This window comes from Rhinolophus hipposideros (genome assembly GCF_964194185.1).
Source record: "Rhinolophus hipposideros genome assembly, chromosome: 4".
NCBI classification, from domain to species: Eukaryota; Metazoa; Chordata; class Mammalia; order Chiroptera; family Rhinolophidae; genus Rhinolophus; species Rhinolophus hipposideros.
In genome coordinates this window covers 23,216,281-23,242,950 of record NC_138050.1, presented here as the reverse complement: position 1 = coordinate 23,242,950, position 26,670 = coordinate 23,216,281, and the positions used below count along the sequence as shown (strand labels likewise).

General features: G+C 36.6%; 2 protein-coding genes across 4 annotated transcripts in view; both read left to right on the top strand.

Annotated features, from left to right (window-relative positions):
* Positions 1–6,916, top strand: part of ASB5 (ankyrin repeat and SOCS box containing 5) — a 53,171-nt gene extending 46,255 nt beyond the window's left edge. For all 3 annotated transcript variants that reach the window (XM_081047060.1, XM_081047062.1, XM_081047061.1), the window contains 2 exons: positions 3,907–4,098; positions 4,893–6,916. In XM_081047060.1, the coding sequence (XP_080903186.1) occupies positions 3,907–4,098; positions 4,893–5,020 (320 nt within the window). In that variant the 3' untranslated portion in view covers positions 5,021–6,916. The remainder of the gene's footprint in view (positions 1–3,906; positions 4,099–4,892) is intronic.
* A 7,322-nt stretch (positions 6,917–14,238) lies between these two features.
* On the top strand, positions 14,239–23,436 carry SPATA4 (spermatogenesis associated 4; the record flags this gene model as incomplete). Its single annotated transcript, XM_081047059.1, has 6 exons — positions 14,239–14,453; positions 14,877–15,006; positions 15,377–15,495; positions 15,612–15,832; positions 20,151–20,267; positions 23,195–23,436. 6 exons carry the CDS (start codon positions 14,239–14,241, stop codon positions 23,299–23,301), a joined length of 909 nt encoding a protein of 302 aa, XP_080903185.1. The 3' UTR covers positions 23,302–23,436.
* Positions 23,437–26,670: the final 3,234 nt, after the last annotated feature.

Below are 26,670 nucleotides of genomic sequence, written 5' to 3'. Positions count from 1 at the left end.
ATGCTGCAATGAACATATGGCTGCACATGACCTTTTGAAGTAATGCTTTGACTTTCTTCAGATAAATGCCCAGAAGTAGAATTACTGGATCCTTTTATGTCTCTTGTTATAGGCCTTTATTTTAAAGTTTATTTTTGTTTGGTATAAGTATTACTACTCCAGCTTTTACTTTTTGTTTTTATTTTCATTAAATATATTTTTTCCATCCCTTTAGTTTCAGTCTGTGTGTGTCTTTTGAGCTGAAGTGAGTCTCTTGTAGGCAGCATCTGTAAGGGTTTTATTTTCTTGTCCATTCAGCCACTTTATGACTTTTGATTGAAGCATTTAATCTATTTACATTTACAGTAATTGCTAATAGATATGTAGTTATTGCCATTTTATTATTTATATTTTTTTATCATTTTTTTCTTCTTAAACAAGTCCCTTTAACATTTGTTGTAATATAGGTTTGGTGGTAATGAACTCCTTTAGCTTTTTCTTGTGTGGTAAGCTCTTTATCTGTCCTTCGATTCTAAATGATAGCTTTGCTGGGTAGAGTAATTTTGGTTGTAGGTCCTTGCATTTTATCACTTTGAATATTTTGTGCCAGTTGCTTCTGACCTGCAAAGTTTCTGCTGAGAAATCAGCTGTCAGTCTTATGAGAGCTCCCTTGTAAGTAACTAACTGCTTTTCTCTTGCTGCTTTTAAGATTCTCTCTTTTTGTTTAACCTTTGGCATTTTAATTATGATGTGACTTGGTGTGGACCTCTTTGGATTCATCTTGGGAAGAATTGATTCTCAGGCTGATTGGTTGTGAGGACTGGACATAATTATAATGGAAGAACTGTTCTGCAGGAGCTCACCTTATGGAGCAGGATTCACTTTAGCAAGGCTCTGGTGCCTGCCCAGTCTGCCTTTCTGGTGTGTCATTTTATGGAGGTACTTGGATGGTGCTCTGGTGTGGTCTGAAGATGATCACCAGTTGTGTTGGTTCTGGGGCCTCTTGGGATAGGCTCTGTTGCAGGCCAAGTTCAGCTGCTGCCTCTGCCGTTCCTGGGGCCACTTGCTATGAGCTACAAAAGGGGTCTGCAGATGGTTGCCACTTTTGCTTGGCTTTAAAGTGCCTGAGAGAGGGTAAGCTGTTAACCAAGACTGGCTGCTGCCAGTGCCAGGCTTGGGGCTGCTTAGCAAGAGATATGGGGCACAGAGAGGCCAGATGTTCCTTGTTTGGAGTTTGTGACCTTTGAAAGATTTTAGAAAAGTCCACAGCATGAGAAGCCATTTCTATGGAACAGCCACTGGAAGTGGCTTTGGTGGAGCCACATGTTAGGTGGGGCAGGGTCTCAGGGATTCACCAAGGCCAGGCAAACAGTGTTAACCAGGTTGATGGAAACTCAGATATGGTGGTCAGGGGCAGGCTCAGCAAAGGAACTATGGCTTCTGCCAACACTTCTGTCTTGGAAAAAGCTGCTCCTCCTGCCCTTGTCTTGAAGCCAGACAATTCATTTCCTCCCTTTATGTCCCTGGAACCTTTCCATCCGCTGCTACAGCACCAGAGCTCAGAGCCAGTGCGTCTGTCAGTAAGTCTGTGCACAGTCCTTTAAGAGGAATGCCTGCGACTCAATCTCACACAGCCACAATCTCCACTGGTTTTCAGAGCCAGAGTTGTGGGGACTTCTCTTCTTGGCACTGGAACCCTGGTCTGGGGAGCTTGGTGTGAGGCTGGGACCTCTCACTCCTCCAGGGGCACCTCCACAGCTGAGCTATCCCTCCCAGTTCTCAACCACCACACGGAGGTTTTGGGCCAGCCCATTTCATGTCTCTGCCCCTCCGACTAATCCTGACTTGTCTTCTTCTGTATATCCTTATTTGTAGGACTTCTGTTCAGCTAGACTTTTGGTGATTCTCAATGATGGCTGTTCAGTAGTTTAGTTGTAATTTTGATGTGGGCATGAGAGGAGGCAAGTACAGCATTTAGCTATTCTGCCATCCAGACCGGAACTCCCACATTTATTTCTTTACATATGCTTCTTTTAAAATTGTATCTCATTGCAAAAAAGTTCTTATTTTAAGCATTCTCACATATAAGTATACAACCAATAAAAAGAACGTCATTCTTGATAACTCCAGTTCACCTCAAAGTTTCAAAACCTAAAGAGCATAAAATTAAGATCTTCAAGGTTGAATATAATGTTGCCAAAAATGTATATATCTGAGAAGAAAACCATCAAAAGAAATTTTAGGGATCGTCACTGCTTAGATAACTTTATTCTCTACCAACCATAAGAGTTCATATACTTTCTCAGACTGTAATCTCTGTCCCACTTACCTGAAAAGACATAATGCCCTTTTTTACCTACTTGAAATAAACCAGTTCCTCAAGGTTCAGCTTCAGCAGTCTCTCCCAATATTAGGCTGGGAGCTCTTTTAGGTTATGGATTGCCTCTTTTTCCCCATTATCTCTTTCCTCTAACACAGTGCATAAAATATATGTAAAAAGAGTAAATGAATTTATGTGCTTTTTATTGTTTATGACAATCATTTGGTCTCTGATATACACTGACATATATTTTTAGTAACTCCTTTATGTGTTACTAATATTTTCTTAGCTAAATTATACATATCTGGCAAGCAGTGTCTCCATCTACTATTTCATTCCCATTACAGCAAGTAAGACTCTTAAACATGAATTCTGCTAATAATTGTTAGCACATTGTTATTCCCTGGCTATGTTCTCCCATAAATTTGTATAAGCAGAAGAGTTTATTCTTAATCATTTCTTCACCTTGCTAGGAATGTTATTCTTTCCACCAAATATTTTATAGTGGTTAAAAAAAAAAAAAAAGGAAAAACTGCTGTTAGTAATTGTGGATTGATTGTTATTCTCAGGTTCTTCTCTCCCATAAAATTGATATAACCAACAGAGTTTATGCTTTCTCTATGAATATTTTGTTATGCAATATAAGTTTTCCACTAAATAGTTTACATTTGCTTAAAAAATATTGAAAATGATTACATTTATTGAAACTCGAAAGTAGCAGGAGGGCCAGAAGGGACTCTTAGAATGTACTGCTTCTTATAAACATTAGTTTCACTGATAGTATCAGAAAACAGTTGAAAGGACTTATGCACTTTTAGTGCTAGACATTTCTTGGTGTTTATGTGCTGGATTGTTATTCTTTACAATATTAAACAGCATTTATTCATCAAACATGCATTCAATGACAACCATGTACCAGGGCTTGCACTAAGATAAAATAACTATGCAATAGGTAATTTAACATGTAAAGGCTTTTTTTCTCAATGTAAGCATTTTTTTTAAATTGATTTTGTATGTAGAAAGATAATGTGCCTTTCCATTTAGGAGGCTCAGTGTCTTTATGTATTTATTAACAAATTACATGAGTGAGAAGTGACAGGAGAATCTATATACATTTTACCTAAAGAGCTCACATATCTAGAATCATGAGTTTTCCAAGAAACAAAAGAGTTCTATTTGCCTTAAAACAAATGAAAAGGATTAAAATGATAGGCTCTTGAATAATCCTAAGAGCTATCAATCATGATGAAAATAGACACGAGTCAACTGAATTGTACTAGTATTTATAATACTAGTTAGTATGATTACTTTTGGAACTGTTTACAATTTTTAAAAATTATTACTTTTATCTTTAAAGCACACAGAAAAATATTAGAAAATATAAAAAACATGTGCACTCTCCATCCAAATGTACCAAGTTTTAAGACTATACGTACGCATATGTATATATCAAATATATATGTTTATTTATGTACATGTATATAGAAATAAGTCATTACAGATAGAGTTGAGTTTCCCTTTGTGTCACACCTTTCTCTCTGCGCTGAGGTAAGTGAATCACTTAATAATTTTGTTTGTATTCATCATCATTCCATATTTACATGTAGGTGCTGATGTACAGAAAGGCAAATATTGGGATACGCCATTACATGCTGCTGCTCAGCAGCCCTGTCTGGAAATTGTAAACCTACTGCTAGAATTTGGAGCAGATATCAATGCCAAAAATACAGAGCTCCTGCGACCTGTAGATGTAGCTGTCTCTAGCAGTTTGGTGGAAAGATTATTGCTTCAACATGAAGGTAAGAAGAATACAAGAGGGAATTTAAAACCACAAAAACACATTTGCCTGAAATATCAAATTTAAAGACCTTTCGTTGGCATATAAAATAATAATGGCATAACATTTGGAATATATTTTGTGAAGGTAAACACTTTTTAACTTAGTTTCTATCTATAAAAAAGATATCACAAAGATCTTAATTTTCTTTATCTTACCTAAACTTCATATTCCTTTGGTTAAGTTAATATATTTAGTTTTTGAGAATACATAATATGTAATACTGTTTAATATCTGCTAATAAATATTTGGAAACATACGTCATTTTATAGGAGCTTCCACCTTCTATAACGTGTTGTGGAAACATAATCAGGAAATATTTCCACACTGAAGACTTTTGTTATAAGACAATTTCTGAAACCTGGTCCAGACACAATAATAAAATTGACTTTGGCTTAAATAGTAGACCTAATTTGAGAGAGAAAAATTTAAAAATTTCTCCATTAGTGCATAACACTTGTTTTTTTATATCTCCTTCAAAAAGCAGAATTTGTTTCTGAGGCTTTATATGCAACAATAATTTCATAAGCGTGAAAACTATAACATTTTAAAGAATGCATATGGCATATACCTCAATTATAATAAGATCTTATAAGTAAAGGCAATATAAATGCTTATATAAATTTCTCTAGTTTAGTGGTCGTACTGTCCTTATCTACTGCAAAGCACTGCAGTTTCTTATGGTTTTATTTGCTGTATCTTACAACATATAAAAATCCATTCTGATGTTAACTAATACTTTCCTGTCTTTTGTAGCCACGCCAAGCTCCCTTTGCCAACTCTGCCGACTCTGTATCAGAAACTACATAGGAAGACCGCGACTGCACCTTATCCCACAGCTCCAGTTGCCAACATTATTGCAGAATTTCTTGCAGTACCGATAAAGCAGTAACATAATTCTAAAGCTTTGAAAAATCAAAAATTTCTATTTCATCTGCCTAGTGTATATTTCATATTAAAATATGCATAAGATAGAGTAACAGTGAGTGTGAGAACACCCAAGGAAGAAGTGAAATATCAATTTTCATTTTAAGTGTACTATTGTTTTATGCATTTTTATTGTTTTTGACTGTAGTATATCTAATGTATCTCTAAATTATTATTCCCATATACCCTGTTGTTGATTTAGAAAAAATGAGAAATTCTCCATTTTATGTTTTTTAGAGTGGTCAAAAATATAGATTCTTACAAAAATTATTCACATATTATATTTTAAAAGAATAATATCTTTCAAATAATGAATTAACTTTTTAATTTTGGCAACTGTAATTATCTCTATATTTTTGATATTATTACAAAATACTAGTATGGTTTAGAAAAGAGCAGCTAATATCCTTTTTGAAATTAAGATGACTCTCGTTCAGGAAATCCACTATGCTGCAAGTGCACTTGTCATTATAATGATCACTTCATAAAAAAAAAAGATAAATTGCACCCTCTCTGCAAAGACCTCACTAGTCACTTCACCACCTTGAGTGGCTCTATTCCAAAAACTGGAAGGACTGAAAGTTATCACCACTGCCCTCCCACCTTGAGGTGTGTAGAATATTATACACCTACTAAGCTATTTTAAGACCTCCTCCTCCTCAAGGGTAGACTCTTAAGGTCTCTCTTCAGTGCCTTTATACATATCACTCCAACTTTCTTCCATTTCAGAAATTGCTAATAGCTGGTGATACCTGGACTGAAGAAAATGAACTTCACATCTTACAGAGGCCCTGGTCACACCCCAGGGATCAGTGGAGTCCAAAGGTGTAAAACATGGAAGGTTAAAAAAAAAACAAAAAAAAAAAACTCTTCATGAGGTTGTGGAGTTGCATTTAGCAAACTTAGAAACCTTAAAAATGTTACCCTATATATAGACCTTAACTGAGTATGGCTAATTCTTCTTACACAAAGCAAGGGTTCAGTGCAGACCTTATTAGTAAGGGAATGTTGTATCAAAGAAGGTATTACTGAAACAGGGTCCTCTGCAAGGGTTACTGCTGCATTTATTCTCTTCTGCTTTAACTGTACTTGGGTATAATACAAAACACAATAAAAAAAAATTTCATGCCTTCTTTGTAATTTAGACCAGATTTGAGTCTATTATGGATTCAGAAATAAGATAATCAAGATACAACTCTATGTAAAGTAGAAGAAAATATTTTTATTAGTTTTGTAAAGTTATCAAATTTTGATAAAATATTTTTTGACTTATTTTAATAACCCAGGGGACTATTTTCCTTTCTTCTTCATTTTTGGCTCACTTCCAGAGACCCATGGGAAATAAACCATTACTGTATGTAATCCCAGTCACTAAGGTGGCATTTTTTAAAAAAAGTCCTTTGTTCCAAAAGAGAAGACTTTGCATGTTTGTTAAAATATGTTTTCTCTGTGACTAGAGACTTTTAAATGTGTCTGTTTTACTATCTCTAACAAATTTGTAATGCCCTCATGAATAATGTGCATTAAAATGCTTTTTATTATAGGGTAACCTCGTTAAATATAATTAGGTATTAAATATAATTAGGTATTAAAACTCCTTTTTAGTAAAAAAAAAAATTCTGTATTTTTCCTGAGCTAGAGGTATTCTTAGAGTGCAAGAGTAACGCATCCCTGTTCATTTGTCTTGTGCCAATAAGAAAAGTAATTATCAAATATTAACATTATCACTTTGGAATTTTAGTATGGTGGCACCTTGTATCTTAGCTTGAGTATGATTGTCTTATCAAAGAATTGTTCTAATTTAAATATACCATATGTTTGTTAATGTATTAAAGTGTGGTTATTAACCCTGGAACGAAACACTTTTTTTCTGTTTAAATTAATATCTGATTTTAAAATGGAAGGTAGTGGGAGATATGATTCAATTGTGCTAATGTTTTTACCACCAGTTTTCAAACCACTGTATCATGGGATTGAGAGTAGAGTGGTGCATGTTGATGTAGAATAATCCCTCAGTGACCTCCTTGGAACAGATGTGATTTCTTTGACATGCAAACACCTGAAGACACATTTGTGTGAGCTTGGGGGGTGTTCAGGGGTGTTTGGATCCACAGCATCACAGCAGAAGAGGAACAATGAGATCCCAGGGATGGAGTCCCTTAAGCATGAGGCCTCATGCGGCTGCGAGGTCTGCATGCCCAGGAAACCAACAGCCTGCAGTAGAGGCTGATGGAGTTGGGCATTCAGAGTCTGGTCTGCCTTGGTATCTCCCTGGCAGTGTGAGGGGAAGATGTCTTTTAAATTCTCTCTATTGCCCAGAAGGAAGTTGTACACACACACACACACACACACACACACACACACACACACACACACACACACTGAAACTCGCGCCTATAGCACCCAGTGACAAATGAATTCTCAGGGACAGTATCATTGAAGCACGTAAGTTGGAAAAGAAATATTTTCCTAACTTAAGGAAAATTTTTGAGTATCTCTCTCAAAATAAAGTCAGCACTTCACATTACTAGATTTCAAATATAACAATTTAGATTATGCAGACCTATATCCATTATGTGCATGAAGACATACTGCGTTAGTCAAGAAATTCCTTCTAGTAAGGACAGACTCAATTTAGTTCTCAACCAAGTGATTCTCAACCAAACATTCTCAATTGGGGAAATGGAAGGCAGTCATTTTATACTTTCAGTTACATTCTCCTTGGGGGGTGGGGTGGGGTGGGAGGTAGTGAAGGTATTGAAAAGAATTTCACGAACTTTCTTCTTAAGTTGTGTATGAGGAGGGGAAATTACATGATCAACCCATTCATATATATATGCTTGTTTTAGTAACAATGGGCTTAACTCTGTTCCAGGGTCCCACACTTAGAAGACCCCATGCTTGGTTTAATGGTCTGCTGTCATCATCTTGAAATTCTTATATTTGATCAATATGCCCAATTTTTTACTTGATACTGTGCCCTGCAAATTATGTAACTGTTCCTATTTGGCTGTGACACTGTTAACACACCAGTAAATACTAAAATCCATCTGAAGGGAATTCTTCCTTTTTGGATAAGTCAGATGGAACTTTCTTAGATTCCTTTGCCCTCTTTGCCCTATTCTGGGACTTAAAAGAACTAGAGAGAAAAAGTACACTCTTAAAGCAAAAGGCAAAATTAAGTTTTCTCCTTGTGAGTGAGTATAATTTCTGCCTCTATTCTACTGACTCCTTTGTCGGAAAATTACCTGCACCAAACCAAATTAAATTTGATTCAGGCCTGAGGGGCACAGGGGAACTGGAGTGTGCAAAATGCCCCCAGTAATTCCTTCCATTACTGTGCACACCCCTTTGCATTGTGACTTTGCCTCTCTTTCCATCGAAAGTGCGAGTTTATTTCCCCATCTCTTGAATTTGGACTGGCTCTATTTCTTGTGGTGCTGAAAACAACATGGAAGAAAAGTTTTGGGATGGTTCGGTAACACAGCAAGAATTAACCAGTAAGTGTTATGAGGACTTTCATCCTCACTTCTCAGTTCCAGCTTTTCCTTATCTTGTGAGGATTTCGGAGGGATGCCCTGCAGTTCTGCATGGGGAAATATAAATCCCTATTGGCGACATGCTGTTTTCCCACCAGTAGGAAATCTTTTCCAATTTAAGACCTTCATTCTTCCAGGTACATAAGTCAAAATTCTGAGTTAACCCAAATAAAATAATGAAAAAACAATGTAAAGAAATATTGTTACAGATAAAATCTTTGAGACTATGTCTACATAGAATCCTCCACATTGAGTCATGGTTGAATTTTCAAGGAAAAGCCACAGGAAAGATTTCTTCTCTTATTTCCCCAAACATTGCACAGGATCAGACCCCTTTCAAGAAGAGGTTTCTAATCACAGCCGAGATGACTAGTCCTGGCTAAATATTCCATGTGCTCCCCTGCTTTCCTAGGACTTCCACACAGGTAGGAAAGAGTACATGATGGACATGAGCAGAAGTGACATATGTCATTTGTAGTCTAGGAGACTTAAGGGCTAGTGTGTATCCTTCCCCTCTTTCTCCCTGTGCTGCAGCACCCTCAGAGGCCACGTGTTCCAGGTGGGGACGTCTGCATTAGCCTGGATACCTGCTGTGGAAACCACCCCCCACCCCACTGACCCACAGTAGATATGAAACGTCAGCAAGAAATAAACCTTTGATGTGTTAGGCCACCGAGATGTTTGAGTTCATGTGCTATGGTAATAATTATTGTCTGATGTATTAATTTTCGTATGTTTAACCTTCAGCAGAGTCTAAGGTCCAATGGCCTCACACATTTGCCCGTCCCTTTGTAGCTCTTCATTTCTCCACAAACTCACAGTGTATGTAGTTAGAAACATTGAATTTGAAGTCTGTGGGTATTTATAGAGGGAGAAAGACACATGTTCCTATTGGCGGTTTCATTTGTTACGTGATCGTTATAGCCCATCAGAGGTATTGTCAATTGTAACTGACTTGACCATGAGTTGTAATTACAAGTACAGGGGTGAAAATGATCACAGTTTCATCTATGTAGATGGAGACATGAAATGACCAAATAGATTTTGAATACACTATTGTGGAAAGAGCTTCTAATATGCGTTTGGCCTGAAGATGATAATGTGAATCACCTTAAGGGGAGATAAACTAACAAGACTCTCTGCTTCAAAATCAGTTGAAACGAATTTTAGCATCTGAGGTATTAAAATATTTAAGTAAATGATTACATTTTGCAGTCGTTTTTAAGAAGTTGATACTAACACTGGAATATAAAAATTTAGTAATTTAAGTAGTAGAAATGTTCTTAAGTTTATAGTTCTATTAGTTTAAATATAAATAACATTTCCAATTGATGTTTTATTTATCACATTCTCATGGTTATGCCTTTCAACTCAGAAAGATTGTTAGGAGGCAGTATAAGTGTGAACAGTTATTTCTTCATCATGAGCATATTAGAAACTGGACTATACTCTTTCAGTATAACCACCTTTGAAAATCCACAGCCCAGTGACAATTATGAAATAACAATAGTTCTAGGGTGAGATTCCAAGAAGTTAGTTTCAACACAGCTGAAGACAAAGGTAATTCAATGCTACAGCCAAGTGATAAAAATAGCAGATCTTAATGAATTTTAAATTATGGGTATGGTGTAGTATAAAATAACTTTTTCATAAACAATCACATAGAAGCCTCAAAGTTTTGAGAAACTCGATTCGTGTACTTTTGATTTACAGATCACAAATAGAAACAAAATATGCCAAAATTCAATGAGTAAGTATTTATAATTTATAAAAATCTTGTATTCTGATATCTGTGTATTTGTGATAATCATCAGACTTACCTATTAAAAGAATAGTGCATACTTCATTCTGCATTTCATTAATCCCTTCCTTGTTTTATATATTCTTTTCCATCTTATGAAATAGTGGGATCTTGGAAGGACCCAATAATTAGTATTTTTCCTTCATGCCCAAATTCTGACCAAACTAAAAAATAAAATAAACACATGTAGATGGAAGCCACAGTATGGATACAGTCTAAGCTGGAGGATATGGGCCAGTAGGGAGGCCAAGCGTACCTTCTGTCCATACTCTAGGAAGACCTCCCCCTCCCCAATGGCAGAAGTGGATTGGGGCAGGATGCCTTTGGCATGGCATAGCTACCTCTGGTTGAGCAGAACACAGCATACATGTATATGCTTGCTGACTTCATCCAGTAAACTGCAAAGAGTTAGAAAGCTGGTGCTGAGGTCTGCTCTAGAGAAATCAAAACCGAGGCCACAGTTTGAATACACCCCTAGTCACCTAATTAAAACTTGAACTGTCTTCATTTCCCCCAAATGCAGACTCTGACCTTAAACAAAACTCTAATCTTTCCTCATGTCAACGTGACCTTATAGCTACTTTCCTAGCTTACTGGTTTCAAAGAAGTGAGCTTATGCAATGCAAAAGAGTAAGCTTCTAGGTAACCAGTCACAATGGTTCTTAAAGTGCTCTATAGCAGCTGAAAGCCAGCTTCTAACCACCTTCAATTGAAAGTCTCCCTGTTTGAGAAAAGTTTCTCACTCCACAAAATGTTCATATCAAGTCAAGCTCTGTATTTTCTCATGATAAGTCAATAACAAGTACTGACTTTGATAGCTATTTGGCTGGTGCAGAAATGGATGGATCTGAGAGGTTGACCATGAATTATTGTACATTTATTAACCAGAAGGCAACTCCACTTAGAGTCATTTTTCCATTTGAAGTATCTTTGCTGGAATAAACTGCCACGGTTTGTAGCAACTGTTACTCTGCTATTGATCTGGAAAGCACTTCCCCCTCTACAACAATCTGCAAGAACCACCAAAGCAGTTTGCTTGGATCTAGCAGGACAATACTACACATTCACAATCTCTCGCCTTAGGTCAAATCAATGTTCTTGCTCTCTGCCACAAGATCAGCAGAGGTTTTTTAGTGTCTTCACCTTCCACACAACACCACGCTGGTCCACTCCCTCCACAATATAATGCTGACTGGACCAGATGAACAGGAAGTAGCAAGCTCCTTAGGTGCCTGAGTAAGATGTAGCTGAGCTCCTTTTAGAGGTAACTTGACTCCAGATATGAAGTCCTGGTCCAGGTATGAAGCAATGTATCTCTCCCTTAGTATCCATTTCAACAGCAAGAACTTTATATATGGAAACAGTTAAACAGATGCTGAAGAACTAAAAAGGGAGCATCAAATTAGCAGAGATAGATGATTCGATTCGGGAAGCAATTGCCACCCTTAGTGCTAGAGAACAAAGAGAAGAAGCTAGGGTTCTAAGAACCTAGAACTTGGAGGAAAAGCCCTATAGACTGACTTGAAGCTGGCGAGGACACAGCTGGTGCTGATTCTTCTGGAGCTCAGGGGAGCCATCCTAGCGTAAAATCTGGGGCTAGGATTCTGAGGGCCACTTCTCAGTGGTTACTGAGCTCCAGGAGTGCTACAAAAAACGTTGGAGACCGGAACCAGTTGCCAGGTGAAGCCTTGTTGCCATGGTGACATCCACAGGAGCAGCAAGGAAAGGAGAAACTGCAAATCCCTTCCTCTCTCCTCCTGGTCTCCCTCTAGTTTCCCCTACTGGCAGAATTTAATAAAACGCTTAGCAAAGGAGAAACGGGTTCAGAGTTCCAACTGCACAGGGTTGAATATAGAAGGCTGTGTTTGGAACAGAGACGTATCTGGTTACCAATGGACACATTTGTTACAGGAAAAATTCTAACTCCTTAGCAAGACTGTTCTCAGTTAAGCCCCAATGGATAGCCCTAATCTACCTCTCCGGCCGTTATCACCTAAATGTTGGGTTAGCCCTCATGCTAAAGTCTGAAAGTGTTATTTGCTATTTCCTAAAACTCATAAAAACCTCTATCATAGACCATATGTATCATCTATGCTTTGTTTTCACATTCTATGTGGAATCATCCCCTCCCTTCTTCATCTCACAGAATTCCATGATCGTTTCAGAAACAATTTATATTTCCTGAGCACTTACTATGAATTGCACATGTCCCAGGCTCTTTGCATCCACAGCATAACCGTATGAGACACACCCTATTTCTTTCCACCTTTTACAAATAAAAATGGTTAAATAGCTTGCCCAAAGTCACATAACTAATAAAAAGGAGAGCTGGTCTTCCAAAACTTGTGTCTCAACCAATTCAAAGTACCGCCCTATACGATCCAAATCCAAGGTCATCTTCTCTGAGAGGAATTCTAGACTCCCTCAGATTAAATCGCTTGCTTCCTCCCTGACACTAACATACTATTACCATGGCAGAGCTTTTCAGGGTACATGTTCTTCTTACAGATATTTATATCTGCATCTTCTGTAAGTAATCTAGTACACAGCTGTCCAGTAGAACTTCCTGCAATAATAGTGGTATATCTGTGCTGTGCAATATGGTAATTGCTATTGCATTTGGCTGTTGAGCAGCCGAAATGTAGCCAGCGTTACGTATTTTATTTTATTTAAATTTATTTAAATTTAAATCTCAATAACCACATGTGACTAGTGTGGCTGCCACACTGGATAGGAAGACCTAGTACACAGCTCAGCACAGAACAAAAGGTCCTCAGAGAAAGTCGATTACATGAATGAGTCATTCATGAAAAACTTCATTGGGCAAAGAGAAAGAAAGAATTTGTATAGCATCATTTTTGTTTTTCTTTTTAACCCTATAAAAACCCACATTGGTTTACTTTATTAGCAAACATGTATATGAATGAACATTGAATGACATATTATATGGTTCCACTATCAAGATCTATCCCATATTTTATCTTGCATAATATGCATATACATGTTACATTAAGTGACTTTTTTGCTGTCAAGTTTTAAAAGAATTTTAATAACTTTGTTGTTGTAAATATGTAATTTACAATTGTTGATGCCTGCTCTGCAATCATTTTTTTTCCCTCTGTATTGTTCACTGATAAATCCCAAGTGACTAAATCAGTGCCTGGCACATTGTAGAGATTTAATAATGATTTGTTGAATGAATGGATCACGCACACTGGGGCATCTTTGTGAAGCGTAAAAATCTAACTCACACATTGTTTTCAAATATTATGTAATTTTTATGAATACTTAATGTAATAATTAAGGAAATAGTGACATTAAATTTTGTAGACATTAAAAGTGAATTCATTTTAAGTTTAAAGATTTTTTTTTCATTGGCTTTTAGGAGGAAAAACCCTATTGTTTCCAATTTCCAAACAAAAGCTGTCCTTGTCCTCTGGAAACACCGCACACCGTCCTCAAAATTCTTGACTGAAAAATAGGCCTTCAGCTGGACAGAAATCACAGTATCTAAAACGTAAACTTCAAGGCGGGTTGGGGATGGGGGGAGCTCTACATTAGTAACGTCAACCAGAACTGAGACTGAAAGCTCCGCCCAAGGCTTAGGCTCCCCAGACCTCGTCCACGCCCAGTGGGGCCGGGAATCTCGCCCCAAATCCAGAGCGTCGGGTCCCCAAACTGGGGAACACAGCAGGTCCAGGACGCCTCCGCTGAGGCCCCGCCCCACACCCGCTGAGGCCCCGCCCCACCACCGCTGAGGCCCCGGCCCCGCCCATTAAGCCCCGCCCACGAGGCCCCGCCCCACTGATGCTGCCATAGAAACCCCGAAAGCAGCATGGCTGCTTCCCGCCGGGAGGAAAGGTTTCTGACAGTGCCGGCGGCAGCCCTACCGAACTCGTCACTTTCGTCACAGCCGTCAGCTTCCGACCCAGGGAGGCCTAAAAGGTGTCTGATATACCCGCATCCTCCGAAGAGCTCCCGCCTGCCTCGGTCCATCCTGCGCTGGCTCCAGAGCCTGGATCTCACCTTCTTCCCCAGGAACGTCAACAGGTGCTGCAGACGCCGGTCCAGGCCGCCTGGGCGGGCGTCGGGCCTGAGCAACCCCAACCCCCGCCCGCCTCCTGCCTGCGGCCCGCCTCGCTGGCCCGCCGCCCGGCAGGGGCTGCCCGCCTCGCGTAGCCTGTCTCGCCCACTCGCCCCACCCCCAGACACGCCTACTCTCTTAGGGAATGAACCTGAAAATAATACGGCGAAGCATGTCATTCATTCATTCAATCAACCAATCATTACGCTTTAGACTGAATATAGAATGCTTTGGTAACTACAAAAATATTAAAACAGTCAAGGCTCTTCAGGGACACTGGGCAAGTTACTTGCTGTCAGTACAGAGTATTAAATTGGTGTTAACTACAAAATAATGCCAACTGTATAAGTAACTACATTTTATTTCGTTTCCTTATTGCTATGGAGTAGGGATTTTTCAAATGGTTTCCTGATAGCAGAAATATTCACCGTATATTACCCCTGGAACCTTCAATTGTCATCCTTTGTAAATGGAACTTCTTTAAAAGTCAAGTTGGGTAACTGGGCACAATTGGAAAAGGTAAATTAACAATCATTGACATTTTAACTGAAAGAAGTTTGCGTTTTGAAAGGTGTGCTCCTGCTGTTTTGGATTTTTATACAAATCTGTGTGTGATTGTGTGCTAGAAACAATACTACTGAGTCGGCAGCTTGTTAACGTGTACTGAAAGGAATGTTCTTCAAGTTTGTCATGAGTTACCTATGAAACTGAGCATACTCATTCCACATTGGAGTGGGATATGGTTTTTGTGCTGAATAATATCTTTTAATAACATGTTAAAATCAGAAAAGTAGTTGAGAGATAAAAGGGGCATTAAAGGGAATTCATAGTAATTGGAGGTTTTTATAGAGCTTCTTATGGTGAAAATATTTTCTTTCTCCTGTTAAAGTTCCTGGCCAAAAAAAAAATTAAATTCCCTAAAGAACTGATCTATGGAACAATTCATTGTAAAACCGGAGTACCTGAAATACTGATACAAGAGATTTACACCTTGTTAACACATCAAGAGTGAGTTATTTGGAATTTTAAATTGTAATACAATTTAATATGAAACGTTTGATAATATAAATCTAATTCTTAACATGTGGTTTGTCAACAGTTGTTTTTTTTTTTTTTATTTCCAGAATTAAAAGTATCCAGGATGACCTGGTGAATTTTACAGACTACAGTTACCAGATGCATTTGCCCCTGGTTCCCAGGTCTACAGCTTCAAAGTCTATTAAAGACAACATTAGGTTATCAGAATTAATAAGTAATCCCAACATGGTTAGCAATGAACTTAAAATTGATTTCCTCTTCCTTTTACAAATGTTGCAAAGACATTTAGGCAGAAAATTGTATCCAGGTAAGTTTTCCTTGGAAATACTCAAATGAGTTCTTCTAAGCTTAGTGATGCTCATCTTGAACACAGATGAAAGAAATGCCTGCCACTGTCCCATTTCTGCCTTTTCTGTCACTGGTTTAACAGGAAAATACTTCTCTTACACTAGCAGTGAAATTATAATTGGAGTGGTTTATGTTATAATTCATTCTTTCTGATGAAAGCATCGGTTAATATAGTGTATAGATACTTTTTAGAAATTTTGTTTAGTGAATCTGTTCAAATAAAGTTTTGTGGGAAATCAAAGTTCACATATCAACTCAAGTTATTAAAGAAGATGGGAATGTTTAATAATTCATTGGGGTATTTAAGTAGTTTACGAAAAGCCTGATTACCATGATTCACTCTAGATGATCTCTAGAGTATGGTAAGTGTTATCTTTTCTGTAGTAGACTTGTTGGTATTTACTCAGATGGTAAGGCAGACCGGGGCAACCCACGACAACTTTTCAGAAGTATCACTGATATAATTCTTAAAGCGTCCAAAGCATTTACCAGGCGAGTCCCACAGAGGGCAAACAAAGTAAGTGAACTCCCCCATAAATTGTGAGATAAATATTTTGGTTCTTGTTCTGTCTTCATTCTGTCTGTTCTTCCATCTCCTGTCATCATTTTTTTAAAAGTTTATTGGGGTGACAATTGTTAGTAAAGTTACATAGATTTCATGTGTACAGTTCTGTATCACATCATCTATATATCACATTGTTTGTTTACCACCCAGAGTCAGTTCTCCTTCCGTCACCATATATTTGACCCCGTTTACCGTCTTCTATAGCTCCCCTGCCCCCTTACCGTCTGATAACCACTAAACTATTGTCTATGTCTATGAGTTTTTGTTTCCTCCTGTCATTCTTGTTTCTCTTCTTTGATTTGTTCTACTTATGAACTTGTGAGAAGAGAAAGAATTCATGTTATTAATCCTGTTGTAGAATTTTTATATTCAAATTTTTTGTTCTCAAACATTAAAATTTTGCTGTGACATATATCACACATGTATGCATATAATGCATAATTAAAAGGCAAATAACAATGAATATACATTTGTGTATCCTTTTGTTATTTAAGAAATAGAATATTACCAATACGTTTACATTCTCCTGTGTGTCCTCTGATTGCATTCTCCACTCTTCACACCAAGAGTAACCACTGTCCCACTGCTTTTGTTTATAATTTCCTTGATAAAAAAAAATAGTTTATCTATACATACTATTTATGTTATTCTTAGTTTAAGTCACGTTTCTTAACTTTAGTTGATTTTATCAAACTTTGTCATAGGCAGAATGTCCCTTATGTTTTTCATGCCCTGATCCCTGGAAGTGTATATATTACATTACATGCGAAAGAGACTTTGAAAATGTGATTAAAGTCACAGACCTTAAGATAGGGGGTTTATTCTGGGTTATTCAGGTGGGTCCAGTCACCCACATGCTCACCACTTTTTACCTTTGTCTTTTTGTATAATAGTAGCCATTCTAACAGACGTGTGATGATATTTCATTGTAGTTTTGATTTCCTTGATTAGTGATCATGATTAATGATGTTGAGTACCTTTTCGTATACCTGTTGGCCATTTGTATGTCTTCTTTTGAGAAATGTCTATTCAGGTTCTTTGCTCAGTTTTTAATTGGGTTATTTATCTTGTTTGCCATTGAACTGTATGAGTTCCTTATATATTTTGGACATTAACCCCTTGTACACTGTAAATGATAAAATACTGATGAAGGAAACGAAAAAAGACACAGATAATCGGAAAGATGTCACATGTTCATGGATTTGAAGAATATTATTAAAATATCCATACTACCCACAGTGATCTACAGAGTCAATGCAATCTCTCAAATTTCAATGGCAGTCTTTACAGAATTAGAAAAAAAAAATCCTAAATTCTTATGGAACCACAAAAGAACCTGAATAGCCAATGCATTCCTGAGAAAGAAAAACAAACCCGGAGGCATCACACTTCCTGATTTCAAACTATACCACAAAGCTATAGTAATCAAAACAATATGGTTCTGACATAAAAACAGACCTATAGACAAATGGAATCGAACAGTGAACCCAGAAATAAATCTATGGGTAAGCATTTACAGTCAACTGATCTCCAATAAGGGTACCAGGAACATACAAAGGGGGAAAGAATAGCCTCTTCAATAAATGGTGCTGAAAAAAACTGCATATCCACATACAGAAGAATGAAACTGGACTCTTATCTCACACTATATACAAAAATCAACCAAAATGGATAAAAGACTTAAACTACAGACCTAAAACCATACTAGTATTGGAAGAAAACATAGAGGGAAAGCTTCTTGACACTGGTATTGGCAATGGTTTTTTGGATACGACATCAAAAACACAGGCAACAAAAGCAAAAACAGACAAGTGTGATTGCATCAAACTGAAAACCTTCTGCACAGCAAAAGAAACAATCACGAGAGTGAAAAGAAAACCTATGGAACATGCAAAGCATGTATGTGATAAGAGGTTAGTCTTTCACTTTTAAGGTGTTGTCTGCAGTTGAAACGGAGAACCAATTGTCTCAACACTAGTTATTGAACAGTCTATTCTTTTCCCACTGATTTGCAATACCTTTATGTTTTAAATGTTTCAAGTTCCTGTGGGCACTGTACTTTCATCTGTTTCTGAGCTCTAGGGAAGTGGCTTATAGTAAGTGTTGATACTTGGTAAACAAGTCCTGCAGTTTGTACTTTTATGAAGTAACCTTTTGCATGGACCTTTGTGTTTCATTTACTGTGACTTTTATTGTTATGGATTCAGTAATACTGCTTACTGTTATACATGCATCCATATTACATTATTTGGTGCTTTTTATTTACTCTCTTTTTCTGTTTTTTGTTTTTGTCTGACCTGTCTTTTCTTCTTTTGGGATAATTTTTTTCCCCAAAGACTTAGCTGCCTCTACTGATTTGAAAAATTTTAAATTTCTACTCTTTTTAGTGCTACCGTAGAAATTTTAACATGCATATTTATCTTGGTTTAAAATTAATCTCTTTGCTGTCTTCCTCAAACTATAAGGAACTTAGACATTACAACATTGACTACACCCTGCCCCTGGCCCCGCGCCACTTAAGTTCTTTTGTTGTCCACCATTTTAGTTTCGTCATTTTTTTTAACACCACAAGTCAGATACCATTCTTTTTTATGCCTAATTTTTGCTTTAATCTATCTCATTGTTTTTAAATTTATTGGGGTGACAATTGTTAGTGAAATTACATAGATTTCAGATGTACAATTCTGTATTACATCATCTATAAATCCCATTGTGTGTTCAAATCTCTCATTATTACTTCTACTCGTTGGTTCTCGTCAGGATTTCTAGAACCACACACAACTATTCCAGTTAATCTTCTATTAAAAGTCCATCTTTGTGCAAAGGTATCTCTGTTGTCTTCCCTTGAACACAGTTTCTCATAAGGCATGGATCACCTCAATCCTTCAGATTCTTGAATAGTATCTATTATCGCCAGTCTTGATTTTTGAGGCTGCTGATTTTAAGCAGCCGAAGTAATTAACTGAGATAATTACCATTCTGGGAATGTTATTGACCAGAGTTGTATTTAGCATTTAGCATTAGCAGGACATGGCTGATGAGTGGAAATTACCTTAGACACTTCAAGCCTTGAGCTGCAGAAGAGGAAGTGATCTTTAGAAGCTTTAGAAACACAGGGAAACTGATGCCCAAGTGTGGCAGCTTATAGAATTAGTGAATAAGGGAAACAGAGAAATAATTGTTACATTTTTATAGTATAAAATGTTTATAAAGTGAAATAGTGTATGATTTTATATTTATGAAATACAAAAATAAGTAAAACCAATTTATGATGATGGAAGTTGAGAGAGTGTTTTCATTTTAGGGAACCCTAGGGGAGAGACAAGGAGAGTTTTTGGGTGCTAGTAATATACTATTTCTGATCCAGGTGATGGTACCCTAGGTGTATTCACCTCACAAATTCATCAAACTGTAAACACACTATTTGTTCATTTTTCTGTATACATATTATTATTGAATAAAAACTTACCAAAAAACCAATAGGAACATAAAGACATTTCCTTTAAAGTAACTTTTTAAAGCAACTATTTTGTGCATCAAAGATATGAACAATGTGGGGAAAGGGTTATTAACCTATGTATTCACACCACTTTTAGGAAAATGATAAAACAGATGTCTAAATAATTTGCTTAATTTCTAAATTATGGTGCTTTATTTTGTCAATGGCCACAGTACATTTTTAAGAAACAATTTCTGTGTTTATATTTTCTAGAACGGTTTGATGTCAAACCGACAGTGGGAGAATTTACTCTCAATCATCTTCCTGCGCAAGTGTCTGGGTTCAAACATAATTCAGTGATTTCAAGACAAAGAGTTGCTCCTGTTTTCCGTAAGTGTTTTTTTTTTGTTTTATTTTTAACTTTTTACCTGTTAGTGGATTTTTTTCTTTTTTTACTTTGTTCATTTAAATTTTTAAAAATGTTGGTCTAAGCATTCATTTTTAATGGTAAGGTAGGTTGGCATGTTACTGTGCTTTTTGGTAGGTGGAGAGGGTATGAGGCCTGCTAAATACCAGTCACAGGAGGGGACATTCCCAAACCAGTGTGACTCCACCTGCTGTTGCAGTGCTGCTTTATCCTTAAATAGGTAAGTGTGAAACAGGTGAAGCTCACTTGCCCAGCTCAAAACTCAATTCTCAGGACGATGAATCAGTCCTGAGGTAGGCACAGATACTTGCACACCTAGCCTTCCCAATCAGTTGCATTACAAGAAACCACTTGTTTAAATCCTCTTAATTCAGAAAGCGTTTACACCACGGCAAACTATAGGCCCACAGTCCCCGCCACCTGTTCGTGTATAGCCTGTCCGTTAAGAATACTTTTACATTATTAAATGGTTGAAAAAATATATCAAAAGGAAAATGGCATGTCCTGACGCATGAAAACTATATGAAATTCGTTTCCATGTTCATAGAGAAAGTTGCATTGGAACATTACTGCCTGCCCATTTTACACCTCGTCTGTAGCTGTTCTGAGCGCCAACAGCAGGGCCAAGTAGCTGCCCTGGACAGAGACTGGACAGCCCACAAAGTGCGGATGTAGAGCATAAAAGTAGAGCGTAATACAACCAATAACTTCTGGGACATGTTGAGGACATACTTCTGCTAAAAATTATTCATTGTTTACCAGAAATTCAAATTTAACTAAGTGTCCTGTGTTTTATCTGACAACCCTACTACAAAGCCTGAGATATTTACTGTCTGGCTCTTGATGGGAAATATTTGTGGACCAGTGCTACAGAGCATGTTGCCTAAAGTGTTAAAGATTTCATGGGGAAAAAAAGGTTCTTGTTTACCTAAGAACCTTATAGTGAAAGCAATGTCCAGAGCTTCGTTTTTCTAAAAACGTATGACTTCACAGAAAGCCTTTAATATGCTAATATGCATTGTAAATATTAAAGAGGAGAGAGGAACAGTTTGGACTGTTTTTCCAAACTCTATTTCATCACACATCACTATTATTTAGGTTTGTTTTGCTAGTGGCCTGCTAGAACCACTGTTCCTCAGAGCACACTTTTTAATATCTAGTCATTAAGCCAGTCCATCAAAATCCTTTTAATTCATCATATGCTTGAGGCACTACTTGGCATTTTAGAACCCAACAGAAGCAAATAACACTGTTTCTATGGAGGGAAAAAGTTTCCATTGGTTCACCTTCAGATTTGGAAACACATCCGCGCCTTCAAGCTGCCTCAACCTCCTCTCATGGCTAGGGATATCTGCAGTGAACGTTCTAGCAGCGGGGATCTGAAGCCAGGGCAGTAGGCTGAGGCAGGGGAGGATGGGGTTCTGGTGGGCGGAGAGGCCTGGGGAGGAGGCCGCAGGAGGGGTCTTTCTTGCCTCTTTCCCTTTATGGCTTACTGGACCTGACTGCGGAGGGGAGAGGGCCTGATCACTTGTTTTGGGATCTGCTAAGTAAAGGTAGAAGTAGTAATGAGTCACAACGGGGCTTCCTTCCTGTGTAAGAAGCAGATGCAAAGCATCATATATAAAAATGATGCCTACTGATATTTGAATTCCTTATTATCTTTTCAGAAAACTTCGCAAGGTTTTCACGAGTTTTTAGAAAAACTGTATGCTGTCATTATTCCAGATCAGGACTCCACACAGAACGGATTCTTGCTTTTTTAATTTTAATAATGTATGAACTGTTAAAAAACTCCTCCCACTTTTTTCTCTCTGCTCTTTTATGCTTTCCTCTCATGTCAGTGGTCTTTTTCTGTCCTTTTCAAAATGGATGATGAGCTTATGGGCGTCTTCACTGGAGGGCAGATCAGGATGGCAAGGAACATGCTTTTATCTTTTTACTTCTCTCAATCCTGTTCCAGATACTTGGAGTCTCTCAGTTTGGGGGAAAACAGGACTAAATGGTGTGGATTTGACTTGGGCAATTATATGGATGGAGAGCTGTTTTGCGAAGCTTTAAGTTACTTTCTTTCCCAAACTTGTGAAAGGGATTCCATTTCAGTTGTTTCTGATAAATTGTAGAGTGATTAGTTCAGGTCAGCGAAAAGGAAAGTTAATTTTAGAGGAAGAGTCAAGGACATTAGACAGTAAGAACTTAACCCTATTTTACCGTCTAAGATTGCACTGAATGGCACTGAAATCACAGGCTGTTCATCTGCAAAGCTTCTAATTATCAAATGGGATGGTGAAAATTACTTGTAAGACAGGTTGTTAACTTTGGTTTTCTTTCTTTCTTTTTTTTATTTTTTTAAACACTTAAGTTCCTCTATTTGTTTACCCACATCTAACCTTAGCAAAATAATGGGCCAAGAGGATAAAGATTTCTTAGCTGCCACTGGCCCCTCACTTCAGAACTGGGTGACCTAAAGGGCCTGGGTGGCCAGCTTGGATGCCTCAGTGCATCAGAGTTCCAGAAACTGAATTATGAATTATGTGTATGTGCCAAATCTAAGCACTATAAAAGTCGTGGCACTGTTGCCTCAGCTGCTTTCTGAAGCAATATTTAAAAATAGTTGAGTCATATTCAGTAGCAGATGCACGAAAATAAGCCCTGGATATTTTTAGGCACTGCTGATGACTTTTGGAGGTGGGTGACATTCAGATTTTTTTATTTATGAATACTATAATGCATGCTTTAAATATTCTGTTTACCAGGCTTTAGATTATTCTGTTTACTGTGCTCAGGCTGTTGCCAGTCATTGTACATGTTTGATGTACTGCAAACACTGATGGTGGTATAAATATTTAATAACCACAATTTGATTTTAACTTTGTTTATTTAAATATTTCAGCAAATAAAGGTAATGGTGGCAATTCACTTAAAACAATTCCCGTGAAGCAAGCTGGAACACCTTTTTTTGAATCTTCTATGGAACCTATCAGAAACATGGAAAAGTAACCTTGAAACACACCGGTCTAATGGCTTTGCAGAAGTGATGCCACTATCTCTTGCCATACTAAAGAGATATAATCACCTAGTCTGGGATATATTTCAATAATAAGTAAAATTAAAGTGGTATCTTATCCATAATTGGGCTGAAGAACATGTTTTTTGTTTTTTGTTTTTTCATTTCCATTTAACAACTATTTATTTAAAAACATCTGTGCCAGGTACTGTTGAAAATACAAAATCAAATTAATTAGTACAGAATGAGTAAAAATAATTTTAAAGGTACAGTTAAACATAATTCACCATGACAAGAGTTCTTTCTCATAAATTTTGTAGGAATGGTGATTCTACTTTGTAATGTTTTACTCATTAGAAATGAAAAAAGCTACTAGTTTTCTTGATACTAGTATGTATTTACACATCACATTCATTAATACAAATTTTATTCTGAATGATTATTATTATACACTGGCCCATAGAAAATCTTGCCCACCTCCATAAATAGCCTTATTTAAATCATGTAAAAAAATAGGTATCCTTCCTGTTGATACCGAGTTGTGGAGAAAGAAAATCAAGCTTTCCTTGGAAATTGGTTCTGGTGTTTATCAATGCATTTAATTCAATTTAACCCTACGGGTTGCTGTCATGCCCATATTTTTATTAAAGGGAAACAAAAGCACATTGATGTTGTGACTGGTTATCTTTCATATATTTTTGGTAACTTTATATTCATAGCTGGAAAATTTTTCCACTGGAATTATTCAGTTTTTTTCGCTGTCTCATTAACAGTCTTCTTTGACTTCCAAGACGAGTATTACTAATGGTGAATCCATGACATGTTTGTCAATTTCCAGCTAAACTTTATCGTTTTTTCTGCATTTTTGAAGGCTTAGGCAGTTTTATTAGAATTTCTACCTCCACAGACTTCCTTGTTTAATTTTTCAGCACATCATATTTAGTAAAAGAAATTAAAGAGACCCCCAGTGAAATAGATGACTTCTTAGAAATGTACTTAGAATCTGGTTTTATCTGAGGTAAAGGCTGCATATCTTAGTTCCAATGCATATCCTAACCAGCTACGGGTTATTTACCTGCTGCCTTGCATTCTAATGGGACAAGTCTAAAATTATGGCAATAATTGTTTAACCCATAAAATATAGTTCCTTAGGAAAGGGCTTTAGAAACAAGTCTTCTGAAGCTCATCTGAGGAAAGATCCTGAGAAAAGGAATAGATTTAGGTAAACAGTCAAATAATATGTTTCTTTATCCTCTTGACTCCGTTCAATCTCCTGAAAAAGCTTATCTCTCACGGCTTATGGTAAGTTCCCAAGACTCCTGTGAGACTTATGGAGATTTGTGAAAAATATGAAATGGCCTGTAAGCTTCATTCCATAGTGAACAAATGAAGGTAGCAGGTATGGCCAAAGTAGGTAACTTCAAGAACTTCTGGAGGATAAGTTGTGTCAACAGAAGCCAACACTACGCAAATCACAGGAAGTCCATTTACTTCACAAAGGATTTTTTTAACATATATATATATATATATATATATATATATATATATATATATATATATATATATATGTATGTATGTATCAAGAAGCGGAGTACAGCATTAGGAATAGAGACAGTGGAAATGTAATGGCACAAAGGATTTTTGACAGAAGAAAGCAATGAACTTTTCTAGGAGCTGCAGCAGCCCCTGTAGGAACAGAACCTTTTCAATCAACTGGCAGGATGCTTATCGTGGTGATGGAAACCTCTGTGATGTGCTGTTCTTATTCGTTAGGAAGCCCTACTGCTCTTTCAGATAATTTGAGGGCTTATTGTAGGCAGTGTTTCTTACACATGGAGAATCTTCCTCCTGAACAGTCCGATAAAGTGACTTTTCTAGGTTTCCAAGTAGGGTAATAATCCAGGTGGACAGCTCAGCCCTTCACACCTCTGCTGACTCTGAGCCAGCATTTGTGGGGAAAATAGTGTTCCCTCAATGATGTTTTTAGGGACAAGACTGACACTCATCTTAGCAGTTAACTACATCATATCTGGCTTTAAACTGCAGCATTTATTAAAATGTAGGGGACCTGAAATACATAGACATTTGAATAAATGAAGTACATGAAAATCTAGATAACCACATGCCATATTATAGCAGTCATAAGGTATTTAAATTAAGCATGGATGTACTTTTTTTCAATTATTTAGATACAAGAGTTTCAAAGAGATGGTACAATAAGACCAAGAGTTGATAATAAAGATATCTTCTGTATTACTGGCACACTAATATGAAATCCCAAATTTTACAAGTAATTTGTGAAACTTTTACTATATTCAGAATTTTAACTTAATACCAAAAAAGTACTAATTTTCCTGTTATAAGGACAACAAAATACAGTCATTGCTCTAATGCAACCATGTTCCTGAACACATCTAGATGATTTTGTGGAAATACATACATACATATATATGTATGTGTATATATATATATATATATATACACACACACACTATATATATATATATATGTATATATAGTTCATCAATTTCAATTGACATAAAAATTACAGATTTTCACAAATGTAACTCAGTTTGCTACTGAAATTTTGTTAACTATGTCATAATTTTTATAGCAAAATATTTTCCCAATGATTTTAAAATCTAATAAAATGTCTTTCATAATGCAGATTTAAACTTGCAAAGTAATTTGTCCATATTATTGGTAACATGGACATCTTCAAACACAAGTAAGATAAGTTCATATTATTTGTTTGGATTTTATGCATATGAAATCTAACAATGAAAAATACTTTTATAAATTTAAAAAACTGCTTTGTTTTTCATATTAAGGCACAGTATATACAGATTGACATAGTCAAACAACAATTATAATTCTATAAAGAATTAATAGTTAAAATTAGTATTAAGGTATAGAACATTATAGATGACAAAGAATAACAGAACTGCACCTAAATCAAGCCAATTTAGATTTCAGACAGAAATTGGGTTACTCTATTGTCTTCAAATGCTAAAGAGTTATATGATTTTTCTCAGTACTTTATACATAAAAAATATCTTCCTGCATTCATTAAAAATACAGAAGTAACATTTATATACATATAATTTAAACTCAATAATATCTTTTGAAGTATTTAAAGCACAAAAGATAGACTTCTTAATCTGTTTAAAACAAAATAAAGAGAATGATAATAGGAGACTGCCATTTTTAAGTGAGGAAATTTTAGTATATATATGCTAATTAATAATCCTCATATAAAAAAAGAGTTACACATATCGCTAAGGTTTAAAAAATACTTCTCAGATACACTTTATATTACCCATTGATCTCTGAGTTGCATATATTCTTTTCTATAATGTTAA